The sequence below is a fragment of the Erpetoichthys calabaricus genome, chromosome 1, assembly GCF_900747795.2.
Source record: "Erpetoichthys calabaricus chromosome 1, fErpCal1.3, whole genome shotgun sequence".
Classification (NCBI taxonomy): domain Eukaryota; kingdom Metazoa; phylum Chordata; class Cladistia; order Polypteriformes; family Polypteridae; genus Erpetoichthys; species Erpetoichthys calabaricus.
This window is the reverse complement of record NC_041394.2, coordinates 177558436-177578861: the sequence shown is the minus strand read 5'-3', so window position 1 is coordinate 177578861 and position 20426 is coordinate 177558436. Positions and strand designations below refer to the sequence as shown.

The 20426-nt window shown below is 38.3% G+C and overlaps 2 protein-coding genes across 2 annotated transcripts in view; one reads left to right on the top strand and one right to left on the bottom strand.

Moving 5' to 3' along the window:
* Positions 1-20426, bottom strand: part of nedd1 (NEDD1 gamma-tubulin ring complex targeting factor) — a 753979-nt gene that overhangs the window by 345418 nt on the left and 388135 nt on the right. The gene's annotated exons all lie outside the window — the stretch shown is intronic.
* Positions 1-20426, top strand: part of ppp2r5b (protein phosphatase 2, regulatory subunit B', beta) — a 251168-nt gene that overhangs the window by 156422 nt on the left and 74320 nt on the right. The window contains exon 7 of the mRNA XM_051924483.1: positions 12045-12153. Coding sequence (XP_051780443.1) covers positions 12045-12153 — 109 coding nt within the window. The remainder of the gene's footprint in view (positions 1-12044; positions 12154-20426) is intronic.

Below are 20426 nucleotides of genomic sequence, written 5' to 3'. Positions count from 1 at the left end.
GTTTGAGCTGTTTAGGAATAACAGCCATTTTTATATATGTTCACATGTGTCCACACATATCAGGGGCTCAAAAGTATTTATACATTTGACTGACAAGCTGTTCCATAGGTAGGTGTGAGCAGTTCCCTCGTTATTTTGTTAACTATTAAGCATTTAGAAGGTCTAGAGTTGATTCCAAGTTTGGAATTTGCATTTGGAAGCTGTCACTATTAACTCTCAGCACTAGGTCCAAAATGCAGTCCATGCAAGTAAAAACAAGCCATCATTAGGCAGAGAAAACAAAATGAAACCATCCAAGATACAGCAGAAACACAAGTAGTGGTCAAATCAACTGTCTGGTGCATTCTTAAAGAGAAGGAACACACTGGTGAGCTCAGCAACACCAGAAAGCCTGGATAAGCATGGTAGACAACTATGTTGGATTATCACTGAATTCTTGTATGGGTGAAGAAAAACCAATTCACAACATTTAGCCAAACTAAGAATATTCTCTGGGAGGTAGACCTATCACTGCCAAAGCCAACAATCAAGAGAAAACTTAACACGAAAGTAAATACTGATGGTTTACCACAAGGTACAAACCATTAGTAAGCCACAAGCATAGGAAAGACAGATTAGACTTTGCCCAAAAATATTTTTAAAAAAGTCCAGTTTTGGAACAGTTTTCTTTGGACAAAAGATATTAAGGTCAATGTATACCAGAATGATGGCTAGGAAGAGTATGGAGAAGAGAAGGAAAGGCTTATGATCCGATGAATTCCACATCATCTGTGAAACATGGTAGACGCAGTGTTATGGCATGGGCATGCATGACTGCCATTGGAAGTCAGTCGCTAGTGTTTATTGATGATATGACTGCTGACAAAGGTTGCAGGATGATTTCTGAACTGTATAGGGCTATACTGTCTGCTCAAATTCAGACAAATGTTGAAAAACTGGTACATTAGAACACTCTAGACGAGAACAGGCCATTCAGCCCAACAAAGCTCGCCAGTCCTATCCACTTATTTCTTCCAAAAAAACATCAAGTCGAGTTTTGAAAGTCCCCAACGTCTTACTGTCTACCACACTATTTGGTAGCTTATTCCAAGTGTCTATTGTTCTTTGTGTAAAGAAAAACTTCCTAATGTTTGTGCGAAATTTACCCTTAGCAAGTTTCCAGCTGTGTCCCCGTGTTTTTGATGAACTCATTTTAAAATAACAGTCTCGATCCACTGTACTAATTCCCTTTATAATTTTAAACACTTCAATCATGTCACCTCTTAATCTTCTTTTGCTTAAACTGTATAGGCTCAGCTCTTTTAATCTTTCCTCATAATTCAACCCCTGTAGCCCTGGAATCAGCCTAGTCGCTCTTCTCTGGACATTTTCTAGTGCTGCTAAGGTAGGATGATACTTCATAGTACAGATGGAAAATGTGCCAAAACATACTGTGACAGCAAATCAAGAGGTTTTCAAGCCAACAAAGTGAAATAGTCTTCAATGACCAAGTCAATAAACTGACCTCAACCCAACTGGATATGCATTTCACTTGCTGAAGACAAAACAGATGGCAGAAAGTCCAATGAGCAAGCAGCACCTGAAGACAGCTGCAGTGACGGCATGGCAAAGCATCACTAGAGTGGAAACCCAGCATTTGGAGATGGCGATAGGTTCCAGACTTCAGACAGTCATTGACGGCAAAGGATTTTCAACCAAGTAGTGAAAATGATCATTATAGTTATGGTTATGTTAGTTTGTCCAAATACTTTTGATCCACTCAAAATGGGTGGACCATGTATAAAAATGGATGTCTTTTCTAAATGGGCCATACAATGTATTTGTTAAATGCCTTAAATTAAAACTGCAAGTCTACACTTCAATCACATCTTGATTGCTTCATTTCAAATCCTTTGTTGTGGCACCCACAGCCAAAGTTATGAAATTGTACCACTGTCCAAATACTTATGGACCTAAGTGTATCATTAATCATGTGTAACACAAATTGGTATGCATGTGAGTACAACAGGTTTTTATGGAAAAACTGGAATTCATCATACTTTTTCAAAATTATGCAGAAAACGTATGACTACTCCTGACTAAACATATGTAGTACACCAAAAATGTAAACACACATTATCTTCTGTTTTTGACTCATTTTATACATTATTAAAATAAAAGTTGGAATAAAGTCAAATTCATATGCAATAATACATTAAAGTCTTCTTGAAAATACATTTAGCATTAAATAAATGTTTAAATGGCCACATAATTATTACAGTACACCAATGTATACCAAAAGCAATTCATTATACACATTCACAGCAAAGTGCCTTATCACAATAAATTAGTCTACATTAACTGCAGTAAACACATCTCCATGAGTAGAAGGTTTATATTTGAACAATGTATCCATTATCATCATCATCATCATCATCATCATTCTCATCATTATTAATATTCCTTCACAAATAAAGCATCCTGATTTCAAATCCCATGCCTGCTTGTTATTTCTGCATGTTCTTGCTGTGTCTTTGCAGATTTCCTCTGAGCTCCCCAGTGTTCCAGCTACATCCTCAAAGGTAGTTAGGTTAACTGTCAATTCTAGATTAGCCTTTCACACTGGTGCACTGCCCAGGGCTGTTTTCTGCCTCGTACCCAGTGCTGCTGACATAGGCTGCTGCCAGTCTTAACTCTGAACTTGATTAAGTAGACCTGAGAATGTGCTTTTATAAATGTATACTATACACACACAAAGACAGAGAGAGAGGGATACATCCATCCATCCATCATCCAACCCGCTGAATCCGAACACAGGGTCACGGGGGTCTGCTGCAGCCAATCCCAGCCAACACAGGGCACAAGGCTGGAACCAATCCCAGGCAGGGTGCCAACCCACCGCAGGAGAGGGATACAATAAAATGAAATAAAAAGATGAAAAGATCACAAATCACAATCATAGTGGGCATCATCATGGTTTAGTGGTTAGCTCTGGTGCCAAGTATCACCAGGAGACTGACGATGAATCCCAGTCCAGGTAATATTTGCATGGAGTTTGCACATTCTCCTGCATCGTTTTAGGTTTGGTTGATTGAACACTTAAAGTGGCCTTATTGTGGTTGTGTGCATTAGTGTGGGGGCCTATCCAGGATTGGTTTCTGCCTAACACCTAATGCTCGTGAAATATGTTGCAGCACCCATGGCCCCAATTAAGGAGGTGAAGAATGTGGATGGAAAAATATTGGTAAGAAGTGCCCTTGCTCATAGAAAATAACAAGTACAGAGATCAGACTGCAGCATTGTTCAGTACGCCTACAGGATCTTAAAAGGCCTAATTGCTTATCTTGCAGCATTGTATTAAGGTACTCCGCTTTTACCTAATTATGGTGTCAGTATGTGAGATACAGATATATGTTGGATTAAAGAGTTAATTTTTTCAGATAATAATTTGATTTGGAGAGAGAAAATGTTCCAAGATAGCGCTTTTTAGCAGCAGTTGTGTGGTGATGAGTCATTGAGAGGACTTCCTGTTGAGTGATTTTTTAAATTTTTATTTTTAGCTTTATCTTCTGATAAATCTATTTTGTGACGTCTTCCTGTACAGCTGAAAAAATAAATGTTGAAGGATTAAGAAAATGAAGAGTGTGGTCAGATAAGAGGGGAAAGAACAGTATGCATGTATCCCACAATATTACCAGCATTAGTAAGAGTATTTACTGAGAGTATAACATGCTGAATGAAAGCCAGAAGTGTTCTTTGTGAAAGAAAGACTGTTTATTGATTATATCCTATATGTGCTAGCAGCAACGAATGAGTCAAGAGTATAACTATTAGCATGAAGCCTTTAAAAAAATGGCATTAAAATTACAATATGGTTAAAAATACTGACAAATATTCAGCTATTATAAGTCAGTTATTATAAGTCATGGCTTCTTTGTGGTACTTTGAGTTGTAAATCTTGCTCTGCAGAATACCAAACTAAGTATTCTGTAAGAGAATATATTAATATGGTACAACTGGCAAAAAGTTAAAGAAGCAGAAAAGCAAGTATAAGGTTTGCAGTTTTGGTTAAAAAATTATCCATATCTCCTTTTATTTTAAATTTACTGATGCCAGTACATGCTCTGATGCATTCACATTATCTGCTGTACTCTTATAGATGGGAAGAATTTGGAATTTGCTGTCATAATAAGATGCGGCAGCAATTTTAAAAAATGACTGCCTAACAGATCATCATATGTGAGTTCAGCTACTTAAAATACTGTACACCTTTGTAGCCCTCACTTTATTATAGCAGAGCAATGTTACTGTCACATAGCGGAACTTAAGCTGTCAGCTGCAGTGATGGAAATGTCACTTAGAAAACATGTACTATACCACATGAAAAACCTTTTACAAGAGACAGTAAATAAGATAAAAGGACAGTCACTGGATTATTTAAATACAGTAGGAGCTACTAATAAGCCCTGTCCTCAAAAACTCCAGGAAGCCATTTTGTGAGAAATATCTTAAAGTTGCTTTAATTATGTTCAGGTAAAAAAAAAAAGATTTTTTTTTTTGCATTTTTGCTCATTACATCCTTTATGTCTAGCAGGCACATACATACACACCCTACCTCATTAACAAGAGCTGCATTGTTCTGGTAATCCAGCTCCCGCTGTCTGTTTTCCCCTTCTATAAATGTCTTTTTCCCTGATGCCCTCAAAGATAACTCCCAGGAGGGACTCTTCCCTTTTTGTTTCAACAAAAAAGAATCTTCCTATTGAGCACCACTGCTGCAAAGATTTGCAACATCTAAAGGCTCCAGAGAATGTAATCTTTCAACACTGTGTGTCCAGTGCCGGAAGTTATATATATATATATATATATATATATATATATATATATATATATATATATATATATATATATATATATATATATATATATATATATATATATATCATAACATGTTTACCAAGTGAACGTAAAGATAAAGTAAGAAACATAAAGAGTGGAAATAAGGAAGACATACCATTAGTTTCATTTGTTTCTATCTGACTTGGGGAAAATACGGTGAATCAGGTGTATCCTTCAGAATTACTACTCCATATGAATATACAGTAATTTATTTTACACTAACGTAAGTTCACTCCATTCTGACAACCAGTGCATCCTGCGATATTACATTTCCGTAATTAAATGGCCAAGAGTGAGAAATGTGCTTGAAGGCCCCTGAACTGAGTGAAAATGCTCCAGATGTACAGGAAGCAATATGACACGATGCCCATGTTTACATGTCAGTCACATGAAAATGTTCCAGTGTTTATTTGTAAAAATATTATAAATGATTAAATTAGTGATATGCTACAAAAAGGGCATTTGGTCATTTCAGATAAAATACAATCTATCAATTTTTGGACACACTTAATCCACTTAAGTATAGGGTCTTACCCAGAAGTATCTGGCACAACAACATTTTCTGTTTTATTCAGTTTTTACTTCCATCCATCCATCCATTTTCCAACCCGCTATATTCCTAACTACAGGGTCACGGGGGTCTGCTGGAGCCAATCCCAGCCAACACAGGGCACAAGGCAGGAACCAATCCCGGGCAGGGTGCCAACCCACCGCAGGACACACACAAACACACCAAGCACACACTAGGGCCAGTTTAGAATCGCCAATGTCGTTGGACTGTGGGAGGAAACCGGAGGGCCCGGAGGAAACCCACGCAGACACAGGGAGAACATGCAAACTCCACGCAGGGAGGACCCGGGAAGCAAACCCAGGTCCCCAGATCTCCCAACTGCGAGGCAGCAGCGCTACCCACTGCACCACCGTGCCGCCCCAATTTTTACTTATCACTTAGAAAAAATATTGTTTTGGTTGTTGTGTTACATTCTCTCCCTGGTATGTTGTTTTGTGTATCTATCAATTCTTTTTTGGAACCTACTTTTTTCCATTATAGGATCTCAGCAGCATTGTCGAGATGGCAGGAAGTAATCCTGGATGGTATCCCAGTCTATCACATGGCCCACTGATACACTTACATGTGCTTCACATTATGACATCAATCCAAAATGGTGGCGCACACAGCAATCAGGAAGTACAGTATTACGTTATAGGTTTAATGTGTTTATTAGAAGAATTAACATTAAATAAATCACCTCAATCCATAATACTGAATATTGAGCAAGTAAATGGTGACATTACCCAACAGTAATAGACTAACCGATGTTAGCATGAAAATTGCTATTGTTCGTACATTGTGCTCAATTGTTGATTTGTGCAGTTTTTTAATTAGATTAGTTTAGATTAGCTAAACTATATTAGTCAAATCAATTGCAACTTGAAGCAGAAACAGTGCTTTTTATTGTGGCCAAGAGCATAAAAACTTTTTTAGAAATGACAACATACTTTTTGACCTTACTTGCTCATCATTTTCCTGTTCAATCCGAACTATAGAACAATTAGCTTTTTTTGCTAAAACACCAGCTTTCATGGCGCATGCATGTTTACTTTCCAACTTGGGCAGCACGAACACACGAAGATTGCAAATAACATCCCAGCTCCACCATATGACGAATGCAGCATTAAAGGTTAGTATTCAGTTAACAAGCAGTGAAATGGCCCTTTCCCGCCGTTTGGTGAAAAGATGACTACAACTCAATACATCTGAAATGAAGAACCGCACTTAGCTTGGTTTCTTTTTAATGCTGATTTTTTACTGTCAGTTGAAAGAATCCCTTTTGGAGGAAAAAAAGTGAAGGATTTCTTTAACTCTTTGAGGGCTGAATATTTTTTCAGTGGCTGGCAGAAATACACAGCAGAGTAGCTGCTGGCTGCCAGAGCTGAAGGCAGATCTGGCGAGAGAGTGAAGCAAGTGTACAAAGCAAAAAACTCCATAGGCAACGTTTTGTGTGTTATTGCTAATAAGAATCTGACTTATCGCACTCTGATTTTAATGCAAATGATCTGGGGATCGAAAACGAAAGTGATGTATTAACATCAGCTGATCGGTTCCCCAGCTGATCGTAGTGCTGAATGCGTTTGTGTAGCGGCCACTATATGTCGTTAAAAGTCAACACCCACATCAAAAGAGTTAAAAGTCATGTTTTCTTATCAACTGGATTATACTGGAGCAGACAGTGTAAGCAGAAAGCAGAATTCAGTGCAGTGAAGTTAAAGCAAAGCAAATATTCAAATGTGAAATGGCCAAATCCTTTATTTCAAGGTAGTAGGGTTTTCCATCGCATGGTGGCAGGCTTATGTTTTTCCGCAGATGCATTTTTAGACACTATATAAACCTCAGTGATATTTTAAAACATAATTATTGTGACCCTGATCGCAGGAGCAATACCTCCACTGCCATACACTTTTTTAACTCTGACCTTAGCAACCAAGCAATACATCAACTCTCACAAAAATGGCCATGTTCACAAACCATAGCAACACCCTACACATTGTGCCAACTGCCATATGTTCCTGGACACTACAATTGCAAGAAAGCACTGCTGGCAATACTCCGAAAAAAATCACACAGACATTCTGCTCATTAAGTCATGATTCAAGTAGTCTTTGTTCAGCTGATGACACTGATTTGGATTAAGCAGATTAAAAAAATCAGAAACTGTACGCATGGCGTAATAATCAAGCACATTTGATTTCTATGCAGGCAGTGTAGTCTTCAATAGACTGCATTTAGAAGTTAGGTTCTAGAACCTTCTTGATCCATTTCAGTGTTGCATGGGTTAAAGACTATCTCACCAGGACTGAGTGAAAGGCTTAAAACAGGCCTGGACAGGACTGTAATCAATCACAGGAATTATTCTCATTCACACACGCACACAAATTCACACACCTCATATTGACACTCACATAGTGACAATTTGCAATTGCCATTTAACACACACTAAAAAAAAAAAAAACTTTTGTAATTTTAATTCCTTCTTTATTTGAGCATGTCTGGCTGTAGTCATTTTCTTGAAAAGGGGCCTGCAAAGATTTTCAGTTGTGACAAATGTCAGGAAATAACAGAAGTGAAAGGCACACTTTCTTACAGCAACTGACAATTATGGATACGGTGTGCCTTGTTTATTTACACTGTACATAATGGCATGCATGCCACAGGGTCCTTCATTTATACCTAGATAACTTTTTGTTTTCCTTGATTGCATTCTGTACTTTTATATTTGGGAAGATCATTTAACTTACCTGTTATGACTTAAAGGTTTGGGAGGACTGAGATCCTGATGCATTGGTTTGCTTCCATTTGTATCCAAAGTATCTGGGAAGACTTTATAATGCAGAAATTATTTGCTGATGCTGAGGTTTCCGCATGTGCCTAATTGGACTTGCAGTAGCAAGACTACCTACGCACACACAAACTGCATGTGAGAGTGAGTTTCATTAATGTGTAGTGGGGATCTGGTTGCCATCAATAGCAGCTATTGAAGGTGAAAAAAGGGAAAATATGCAAAATACACATGTTGGTGTAGCTGCTGTAAAGGTAAAATTCAAACAATAAAGTAATTTGTAGTTGAAGTCGCATGATATGTTTCTCTATTGTAAGACAAAAGAGTATGTAGATTTGCCAAGATTTAGAAATTTCAGAACTTTGTAAAGTGCAATTTATTTGACATATCTTAACAAAAATTGAACTGTCTCAACAAATTTCCTTTGAAGAATAAGTGTGCCACATTTCAAAAAGAAAATTGGACTATGGGATGCTGAGTTGTTTCATGCAGACACACACAGCCAGACACGGCTGATGCAATTGGTGCTTCTCATGTTATATGTGAATGCACCTAATAAAAATGGTTAGATGGATCGTCAAATTAAATATAGTAAAATTCTAATTTTGTATAAAAATAATCTGTTATAATGTTCATGGCAAGTTCTAAAATTGCCACTGTACCATATATATGGCAATATACGTTTAATCCTTATAAATGAAGGGCATGTGTGTTATTTTTATTTTCCCTATCTTGTTTTTAAGTACGTGTCAATCATATAAATTTTATTTTTGGCCATATATTTTTAGAACCAACCACAACCAAGTGGTGCTTTAAACTTTACCCTGTATTGTCCTAGCAGTCAATCAGGGACCCCCAGAAACTCTACTACCACTGCAGATTTCACTTCTGGCAAAGCACATTTGACAAAACCTCTCATGTCTCTCCCCAAGAACTCTATGTCCACTCTCCTTGAGAGATGTATGTGAAAATCAACCATGTCTTAGTGGTATCTTGTGTGTGTGTGTGTGTGTGTGTGTGTGTGTGTGTGTGTGTGTGTGTGTGTGTGTGTGTGTGTGTGTGTGTGTGTGTGTGTGTATTGTGACCAGTAGGGGGTGATGCATCACCCCAGAAACAATCTCACAGACACAAGTCCGAGTATAAATAAAAAGTTTATTTACACAAAATACTGTGTACAAAGGTTTCAAAAGTGACAAAAACCAACAGAATTCTTCTCTCTTTTCTATTCTGCTCCACTCCTCCTCATTGAATTTCATCCTCATCCACCCGACTCTGACTTGTCTATGTGAGGTCGAGCGTTCTCTTTTAATTTAGCCCAGCAGGGCTGCCCCATGGAACTACAGGTCCCAGCATTTTCTGCAGGTGTCCACGTGGGAATCCTAATTCGAGGATAATCCCAAGAATAATCAGCAGTATTAATCCGGACAAGTAAGGACCATGCCAGTCCCTGCATGACAATTACAATACATACATATATATACAGTATATATATAAATATATATATATATATTCATACACCCCTACACACACTAGGACCAGGACAGTATGTATATATAGAATGAATTTACCCCATGTATTACAGAATTCAATATGTGCTGTACAGTTTTTTAATGATTTATTTCACTGATTTATAATGTGTTTTTCAAATGTTGCCTCAGATTTCTTATGATAATTTGCGTACAAAAACAGCTAATTTTAAAGGCTACGTAACGATTGACACAACCATTTAGAACAAACCCTTGGGGCGCAACATGTATGATGCAATGGAGTGGAACACTCCATTGTGCAAAAAAGCTGTGCCCTTTTTCTGTTAGCAGTATTTTGTTTGAATAAGATTTATGCCTCAAAGGTCTAATTAGCACCATTTATATAAAAGCCTGGTCACCTTTTGTGTTATGTTTCTTTTCATGTTGGTTTTCTCTTGTTATTATAATTTCTTCACTTCATTGGATAGGTTAATTGATGACTCTAAATTGTCCCGGAATATAAGCAGTACTGTACGTGAGTATGTTTTGCAGTTGACAGTTACAGTATCCCTTAAAGCAGGGGTCTCCAACTCTGATCCTGGAGGGCCACAGTTGCTGCAGGTTTTTATTCTAACCATTTTCTTAATGAAAGGCCTGTTTTTGGTTCTAATTAACTTCTTTCCCTTCCTTTTAATTAACTTGCTATTTAAGACTCAAACCCCTTAATTGTTTCTTTTATTCCTTAATTAGCAGCCAAGCAATAATGAGATGTAAAAGAGCCAACACATGACCAGCAACCTGTGTCCCTCATACAATATCTGAAAATAAAGAAAGGTGAAGGTCTCAGTAATATTTATCTGCTCAGGTCTACAAAGCATTTTGATGGTGCTTCCTGCTGTGGCAGAATGAGAGCACCACCAAGCCATTTAATTAGATAACGAGTTCAATTAACAACAAGAATCACCTTCTAATTAAGAAAATGGATTCAGTGGAATTGGCAGGAGTTTGAGGGGGTCTCAGCTGGTCATCCATTGGCTCATTTCACATCACATTTTTATTTGGCTGCCATTTATGAAAAAAAAGAAGTAATTCTGAGGACTATTAAATAACAAAGACAATCAAAAAGAAAGGAAAAGAAGTCAATCAATAGCAGAAACTGGTTACTGATTAAGAAAGTGGCGGGAAGGAAAACCTGCAGCCACTGCGGCTGTCTAGGGTCGGAGTTGGACACCCCTGCCTTACAGGTTTATTGCAGGCTTGGAAATTGGGTCAATGGATAGAAGCAAACATCTGTGAATAGCATTTTGTAAAGCTAAATGGACATTTGTTATCATAGGCTATAATGTTCTCCTCATACTGTACAGTACTTATTAAATTCCTATTTACTCTAATTTTCTGTTTTGTGTTAAAATTGAAGTTCAAGTTTATTGACATTTGCACCTAGTTCCATGAAGATCTTACTTGCTTGTGTCCTCAAGAGTACTTGTCTATTGTCTCTATTACATTTTTACACTAGCTGACTAAACAGCCTCCTGCCGTTTCCATATGTTCACCTTAATGTGTCTTGTACAGGCTACTATTAATGTCTGTTCAGTGCGGCTTGGTATATTTTAAGCAATGCAAAATAATCCCCTCATCATTACACACCAAAGGCCAGGATATACAGAAGGTGGTGGAGAGCTTCGGTTTCCTGAGCACTACATACTTCCAGTACTGTACTGTATTATTGAATGGTAAAGAAAGCTCACCAAAGGCTGTTCTTGTTGAGACAGTTTGGAGAGTCAAGGGTGACATGACCCCTTCCTGTAAGAAAAGAAGCTACTAAAGAGAGTAGTGGGCATCACTTCTAAGAATATGGGTTACTATTTCTCCATTATTGATTCACTCTACTCTTTATGCCATTAAGAGCTCATTTGAGCCTTCTCATCCTTGATTCTGTCTCCTTTCTTCTAGTACATAGTTCAGGTCTATGACAGCTATGACTAAAAGATTTCGTACCAGTAATTCATAATTCATAAAATGTATGAACTTGCCATCTTCACCTCAGACACTTTTATATTGATTTAATACATATGACAAAGTGGTTTTATGTTAGTCACTTTTGTTGAGCAAAGATATGTTGTTGTTATGTTGTATACTTATATTGATATCTATTTAATTTTACAAAACCAGTTTTGTTATTGCAATAAAGCAAAATAAGTAATTGTCGATTGGCAGCTTTTGCGCCAAGTGCTCACATTAACTGGCAGATGTTACATACAATACATGTTGGCAGGTTAGGTGGCCTCAGAGGTCAGTTTGTCTAAGCCACTAAGCTGCCATAGATGGTCACCCTGCACCTGCTGTTCCTTCTGTTTTCTAGTATCATCAATGGCTTCGCCCTTCCCCTGAAGTCAGAGCACAAGCAGTTTCTGGTACGAGTCCTCATTCCCCTGCACACAGCCAAATCTTTGTCAATATTCCACGCTCAGGTAAGTGAATGTTCCAAGGAGATTTCACAGTAATAAACATAACATGTTGTAAAGCACCTTGAGCTTCAACCTTTGAATGAAAATGTACTATTTGCTGCTGTTATAATAAAGAGACTGACATTATTAGAATTTCACACCGTGGCTGGCTTCTACCTATTGTAAACATTAGCCTGATGAGCCAAAACCGTATACAATTGGGACACTGTTCTGTATAATTTATTCATTTCCCAATACTGTTTCTTTTCACCCAAGTTGTGGTCAAAGATGGTTCAATATATTTTACATTTTGCTAAAAGCAAAGTAAACTGAAGGTACCTTCTTGTGCTTCAGCATGTTTGTCTTCCTGGAGTGTTCTTCATTAATTGTCCTCTTTCCAGCACTCTCCTTCATGTTTCCACACTCACCTTTTGAAAGAATGCCCAATATTAGACTTGAAAGGCCTCACTTTGAGATCTTTAACTAGGGGGCTCTGCCCCCTGCTCGCTTCGCTCGCCAACCCCTGGTGTTGGGTAATTATAAATAGCGTGATGAATGTATGAGATATAGCCTAGTGTGAAGGTGTAGATGACGCATATAGGAAGCCAAGAATAAATTGCAAGGCAATGTAAAGATTTATCGGAAAATTTCTTTGTACACAACATTAGTAGTAAAGATGGTGTCTTGTTCTTGAATGAGTTTCTCTTGGCATGGATTGTTTATAACCTTAACTTTAACGTCAGATGAACGTCGAACTCGTGAGAAGGCCACATAAAGTTGTCCATGTCCAAAAACAGGGTCAGAGAGGTAGATGCCAACCTTGTTCGTGGTTTGGCCTTGTGATTTGTTGATGGTCATGGCAAATGCAGGTTTAATGGGGAACTGTCGCCGTTTAAGTGTAAAAGGTAATTCTAGGTCAGAACTTGTAAGGTCAATTGTAGGAATCAGAACAGTATTGTTAGCATGTGATCCTGTAAGAAGTTTTGCTTCAATAAAATTGTGTGTCATGGTGTTGACGACTAAACGTGTACTATTGCATAAACCTTGTTTAGTGTTAAGGTTTCTTAATAGCATGATTATTGTTCCGATTGTAAGGTTAAGATTGTGTTGTGGTAATCCGGCTGGGTTAATAGTGTTCAAATATTCTAAGGGGAAATTAAGATGGTCATTGTTGTCAGCAGAGTCAACTTTGTCAGAGCTTAGAAAGAGCCGTGCCTCCACAGGAAGTAATGCAATGATGTGGTTATTTATGTGATCAACATTAATATTTTTTGGACATAATATAGTCCGTTGTGTTAAAAGGGGTATTTGGTCTAATGAGATTGCTGTTCCAAATATCTCCGTAACTAAGTCGTCGCAGATATAGGCTTGAGGAATTGTAATAATATCTGGGTGAAGTCCATCTGTATTGGTGAGTGTACTATCTCCCAGTTGTAAAAACCAATTGTTATATTCTGGATCTAGACATCGCATGTTTTGTAGCAGCTGTATCTTTTGAAAGCAATGCCAATTGTCCGCGTAACATTTTTTGTTCCGCGGTTTTAGAAGCGCGTTGTAGGCGCCGACATTTATTGTTTTTTTTGATGCGGGTTCGTGTTTGTGGTCCCGTTACTCGAGCCGTCTCATTCTGTACCCGTGATCGTGAATTCATGACTTGTTTGATCTTTATCGTTAGGAATATGGATAAGTAATAAGGAGGATCGCACTCACTGTTATTATGCAGACTGTTCGTTTCTTTGTATTATCACCAATCAGGTCTCGCACCTGTATATGTATTGTAGTCCGGTCTCTTGTTGTTTATGTATTATGTCGTCCGTGTATTTTAAGGTGGACTGAACAATAGCTGAGCGCATGGCATGTGGAGCAATAGCTAAGCACTGTCTAAAATCTCCTCCTAATAAAAGTACCTTTCCTCCAAAGGGAATATTATTATTCATCAACGTTTGTAGAAGTTTATCAATGGTGTTGAGTAAGTGACTGGATGCCATTGTACATTCATCTATAATTAATAGTTTGGCAAGACGGATGTCACGTGCATTGTTACTGTTCATTTTCATAGTGGATACCGATGTTTCTGTGATTGGGACCGGTATTTTGAATAAGGAGTGACATGTGTTTTTGGAGGCGAGACATTTTTTCTTCCGTGTTTTCAGAAGTGCGTTGTAGGCACCGACGTGTATTGTTTTTTTTCATGCGGGTTCGTGTTTGTGGTCCCGTTACTCGAGCCGTATCGTTTTGCACCCGTGATCGTGAATTCATCACTTGTTTGTTCATTATCGTTAGTAATATGGAACGTTAATAAGGATGATCGCACTGACTGCTAACATGGAGCCTTTTCTGATCGTGAATGCATGACTTGTTTGTTCTTTATCGTGAGTAAAATGGATAAGTAATCGTGTTTTTTTTTTGAGGGGCGCACTGCCTCATTTTTTATTTCTGTTAGTGGAGGGGGGCTTTGTGTGTCGTGGGTGTGAATCCTCATTTTTGTGTGCGTACCGTTTCGTGTGCTATGTGGCGCTTGCGTCTGACTCCTTTGTTTTTGGTGTGCTAGGGGCGCGTTGCCTCATTTCTTATTTCTGTTAGTGGAGGGGTGCTTTGTGTGTCGTGGGTCTGAATCCTCTTTTTTGTGTGTGTCCTGTTTCGTGTGGTATGCCCTTCGTGTGGCGCTTTGTTGCATGGGTCTGTTGCTATGGGCGTGGCGCATCATTTCTCATTTTCCGGTGCTTGGAGGGGGGCTTCGTGTGTTGCGCCTGCGCACTACGTCTTTTGCGTCCACGGCCCATGTCCCTGCGTCCATCCGGTTTACCATTCTCGTTGCGTCCACGGCCCATGTCCCTGTGTCCATCCGGTTTACCATTCTTGTTTAGTAATATGGATCAGAGTTTTTTATGAATTTCCAGCAACACCAAGCAACTGAGGCAGACATTCCATGAGTGTGTCAATAAGTGTTGTAAGCTCCTGTCTTGCTCATTAATGGTTAATCATCTTCAACATTCAGAGTGAGATTTCTTTAGTTCCGCATTTAGATCAGCTTTTCTGACCTCAGTTAACCAGTCTTAAGGATGAGATGTTTGGAAATGTTTCCTGATGGTTACCAGTCCTCAATATGACGGTTTCCTTTTGCTATGTACTGGTTATATTGATTATAATATATCTTATCCTTATGTACTGCTCTTTAGAAGTGCTTGCACATATATCATAGTGGTAAGACAATTAGGGTAAGGTGCATTTCTTGCAAATTACATATTATCAAATCATATATATATATATATATATATATATATATATATATATATATATATATACACCCACACACAAACACACACTCACATATATATTAAATTAAACCATTGGAAAACTATAGAAAACTGAACAGCAGTTCCCCCATAATTATTTGGAGTAAATATTTTTAAATAAATTAGGTGCAGTTATCCACAGCAAACAGTAGATGGCAGACTTGACTCTAGTATGTACTTAGCTTTCACCTGGGGATTTCTTCCAAACTGACTCCTGTCCTCACTAAAAGTCAAAAATGTTGTTGGACCTCCACTCAGGATCATTTTTACAGGTATTTTTGTCTTCATTATTTAAAAGAATTACCTTTTCTTTTACATTTTTATTCCCAATGGTTAATTAAATGTGAATGAACCGTAATGCTGGAGCACAAAAATACTCTGTTACAGACAGATGGCTTTTAAATATAGAAACTGCCAAAGTAAAAACAGAAACATGCAAATCATTCTAAAATATTCATGATGTACAGAATAAACTATTCAAAAGCAGGAAGCTAAAAATGTAAACTAGGTTCATAACTTGCATGCATTTTAGAATTTTTGGATCTAAATGCTGAAGGTCAAGAAGAAGGAAGGTAATATTCCTCCTGTTAGCACATTCCCATGGTCTCATGTGGCCTGTCTTCTAGAGCTGTATCCTGTGTATGAGTTTGTTGCATGGTTTTCTGTATCTCCAAGATCAAGCAAGCCGATCCAATACTGAGCATGTACTGGTATCATATATTATGGTATGGCCTTGTCCTTCCTTTGTGCTTTTGTATTTTTTATTGCTGATTGTCATTTGTAATCAATTTGTAATTTGCAGACAAGTAACATAAGGGCAGCACCATGCTTTCTACACTTTAGCAATAATTATTCCCTTCATTCACATAGGAGTTTTTAAGAAAAATTGATAAACTTTAGTTTTAGGTACTGAAAAATGCATCTATAACTCGGTTACTCTTATGTAACATGACCTTAATAAAGGCTTTCTCTGGTGTTAATAACACTTACAAAGTATTAATACCATGGTTATTCATCTGTGCAGTGTGGCTTACTAAAATAACTTTGAAATGGTGAAAATGGATTATGTGAGACATACTGTATGTCTCTTAATATTGCATGTGTGGCAGATGACTGGGGACCTTGCCTGGCTGGGACTCCCTGTGATGGAAGGACTGGGGGAGAGAACATATTCCGGGCAATACCTCCCCTAGAACATGAGAGGGGAAACCCCCTAGACTGCATCGGGGCCAGGGGGTGCTTGGACAGTTCCAGAGCCCTGGACTGCAGCACTTCCTCCACACTCGGAAGTGCTGCCAGAAGAGGAACCAGGTGCACAAGGAGTACTTCTGGGTGCCCATGCAGCACTTCTGTCACACCCGAAAGTGCTGCCAGATGACCGAAGAACACCTGGAGAACTTCCGGTGCAGTATAAAAGAGGCCGCCTCACTCCGTTCAGGGAGGCAGAATCGGGAGGAGGAGGACAAAGTTTGCGGGAGAGGAGTGGAGGTGGCAAAAGAAAAAGAAAGAGAAGGGACTGAGCTTTATTGTGAAGAATTTGTGGTAGTTTGTTTGCTGCACTGTATAGGCAACGGTAAAATAAGGCATGTTGCTTTTGGACATGTGTCTCCGTGTCTGTCTGTGTCAAGTTAGGGGGCTGCACGACCACCAATCTTCCACACATGCTTCAGTATAACACCTGGGAATCCTTCATCTTCATAAGAAATTTTACAGAATATCGTAGACTCTTAATGTGTAACTTTGCACACATATGAATGACACTTTACTGATGCTTTATACGAGTAATTAAGACAAAAGAGGCCTTTGCTTAGGTCTTGTTACATAACAGTAAATGAGTAATAGACATGTTTTTGCAGTACCTAAACCAGTGGTTCTCAAACTGTGGGGCGGGCCTCCCTAGGGGGGCATGAAGATGTGAAAAAAAGAAAACAAGAATCAAAAATATGAAAAATACATCTATTGAAACTAAAAAAATGAACTTAAACTACATTCTGATACTAGAAAAATAAATATAGAGTTAGATAAATGTCGATAAAATTTAAGTAGGTATAATAAAATATGCATCTATGATATATCATTAATTAAAAAAGAACAAATTGGTATTAGTGGGCTCCTTTCAAAAAAATGTTAGGGGGCACGATTAAAACTGTTATGAAAATTCGGGTCACAAATACTTAAAGGTTGAGATACGCTGACCTAAACTAAAGTATTTCCCAAAAGTTAAACATAATATTACAGTTGTGGCCAAAATTTTTGAGAATGACACAAATATTGTTTTTTACAAAGTTTGATGGTTCAGTGTTTTAGATCTTTTCGTCAGATGTAATTACAAGCAATTCATGAGTTTCAAAGGATTTTATTGACAATTACATTAAGTTTATTCAAAGAGTCAATATTTGCAGTGTTGGCCCTTCTTTTTCAAGACCTCTGCAATTCGCCCTGGCATACTATCAGTCAACTTCTGGGCCAAATGCTGACAGATGGCAGCCCAGTCTTGCATAATCAATGCTTGGAGTTTATCAGAATTTGTGGGTTTTTGTTTGTCCACCCGCCTCTTCAGGATTGACCACAAATTCTCAATGGAATTAAGGTCTGGGTAGTTTCCTGGCCATGGCCTCAAACTTCGACGTTTTGTTCCCCAAGCCACTTAGTTATCCCTTTTGCCCTATGGCACGGTGCTCCATCAAGCTAGAAAAGGCATTGTTCGTCACCAAACTGTTCTTGGATGATTGGGAGAAGTTGTTCTTGGAGGATGTTTTGGTACCATTCTTTATTCATGGATGTGTTCTTAGGCAAAATTGTGGGTGAGCCCACTCCCTTGGCTAAGAAGCAACCCCACACATGAATGGTCTCAGGATGCTTTACTGTTGGCATGACACAGGACTAATGGTAGCGCCCACCTTTTCATCTCTGGACAATCTTTTTTCTGGATGCCCCAATCAATCTGAAAGGGGATTCATCAAAGAAAATGACTTTATCCCAGTCCTCAGCAGTCCAATCCCTGTACCTTTTGCAGAATATCAGTCTGTCCCCATTTTTCTTGGAGAGAAGTGGCTTCTTTGCTGCCCTTCTTGACACCAGGCCATCCTCCAAAAGCCTTCGCCTCACTGTGCGTGCAGATGCACTCACAAACCTGCCTGCTGCCATTCCTGAGCAAGCTCTGAACTGGTGGTGCCACAATCCCACAGCTGAATCAACTTTAGGAGACGGTCCTGGCGCTTGCTGGACTTTCTTTGCAACCTGAAGCCTTCTTCACAACAGCAGTGGAAATGTTTTTTTTGGGATTAAGTTCATTTTCATGGCAAACAGGGACTTTGCAATTAATTGCAATTCATCTGATCACTCTTCATAACATTCTGGAGTATGTGCAAATTGCCATCATAAAAACTGATGCAGCAAACTTTGCGAAAATCAATATTTGCGTAATTCTCAAAACTTTTGGCCGCAACTCTACCTAAAGTAAAATAAAATAACTATGTAAAATTCTCCAAGCTTCTCAATCCAATTTAGGGTCATGGTGGGGCAACACTGAGCACAAAGCCGAAAGCTCTAGACAGGGCACACTTGTACATATACTCACACAGGACTCATTTACTGTATAATTGTCTGTTAAATTAACAAGCATGTGTTTGGGAATGTAGGAGGAAAAGCAACACAACTGCAAGGTGACTGCAGACCGGGCATGACATTTGAGCCTGGGACACTGTAGTGCCACCACTGCATCACTCCTAAAATGTAACACTTTTTATGATTTATAAATATCAGGATTATTTTGACACTGACATTCAAGGTGGATCTGCCTTGACATTTTTTAAAAGTACCATCTTTGTCATTATTGTTTTAAAAAATGTTAAGTGTGATAACTGTAAAATATACCTTTATTGCACTGAAAGTGAACTTTTCCAGTCCCAAGACTGTATGTATCGTATCAAAGAACACTGCCTCTTTGTTTGATTCTGTTCTGTTTTATCTATAATGGATACTATCTGTCTCTCTCTTTTAGCAAATCTTTCAACGTGTGACTATTTATCAAAGGTAATGGTCTCAAGAGATTCTGCTTTAAGGCTGCTGTTATTTTACTGCAAGGGAACTATGCTTTGGTTACTAATAATGGTGAGAAGAGACATAAAATAAAAATCAAGCAGTTGTTTGATCCACTTCCAGGTCACAGCATGCTAGCTACCAAGATGAATTCTTAATGTGTTGTAAGAGATTCACACATCTTTCACAAAGAGGATTAAAAGAGTGCATAATCTGAAAAGCTAGTACTGTATAATAAACGTGTTAGTCCACATATACAACAAGAATAGGGAAAGTAGAGCAGAGGGTGAGCTAGCAAAGCTGGAGATAGAAAACTAGAATCATTTAGTTGAACGTGAGCATTAATCTGTGAAATGTAAAAGAGATAAATGGTCCATCCGCCAATGAATCCAAGCTTTTTCTTTTCAAATATTTTAAATGTACTTTGCTATATAAACAATTGTTTTCTGGTCTTTTGAACTGCAACCCAAGAGATCATATACTGGCCATAAAGCCAGAAACAGCTCTGGACTTGCTTTTGACTATCTCCTCCATTGTCAAGTGGTCATAGTTCATCAATTCATTAACAGGCAGATATTCTTGGTTTCCATGTATGTTTAATTATGTGCCTATCACATTATTACCTATCACATGTGCCTTATGTTAGGTAGAATGCCCAGAGGGGACTGGGTGGTCTCGTGGCCTGGAACCCCTACAGATTTTATTTTTTTCTCCAGCTTTCTGGAGTTTTTTTTTGTTTTTTCTGTCCACCCTGGCCATCGGCCCTTACTCCTTTTCTATGTTAACTAATGTTGACTTATTTTAATTTATTTTGTCTTTTATTTTTCTTTTCTTCATTATGTAAAGCACTTTGAGCTACTTTTTGTATGAAAATGTGCTATATAAATAAATGTAGCACATTTGTATCATGTATCACGTTGTATCATGTTCTCTGTGTGTTTTAACAAATCTGCATTTATA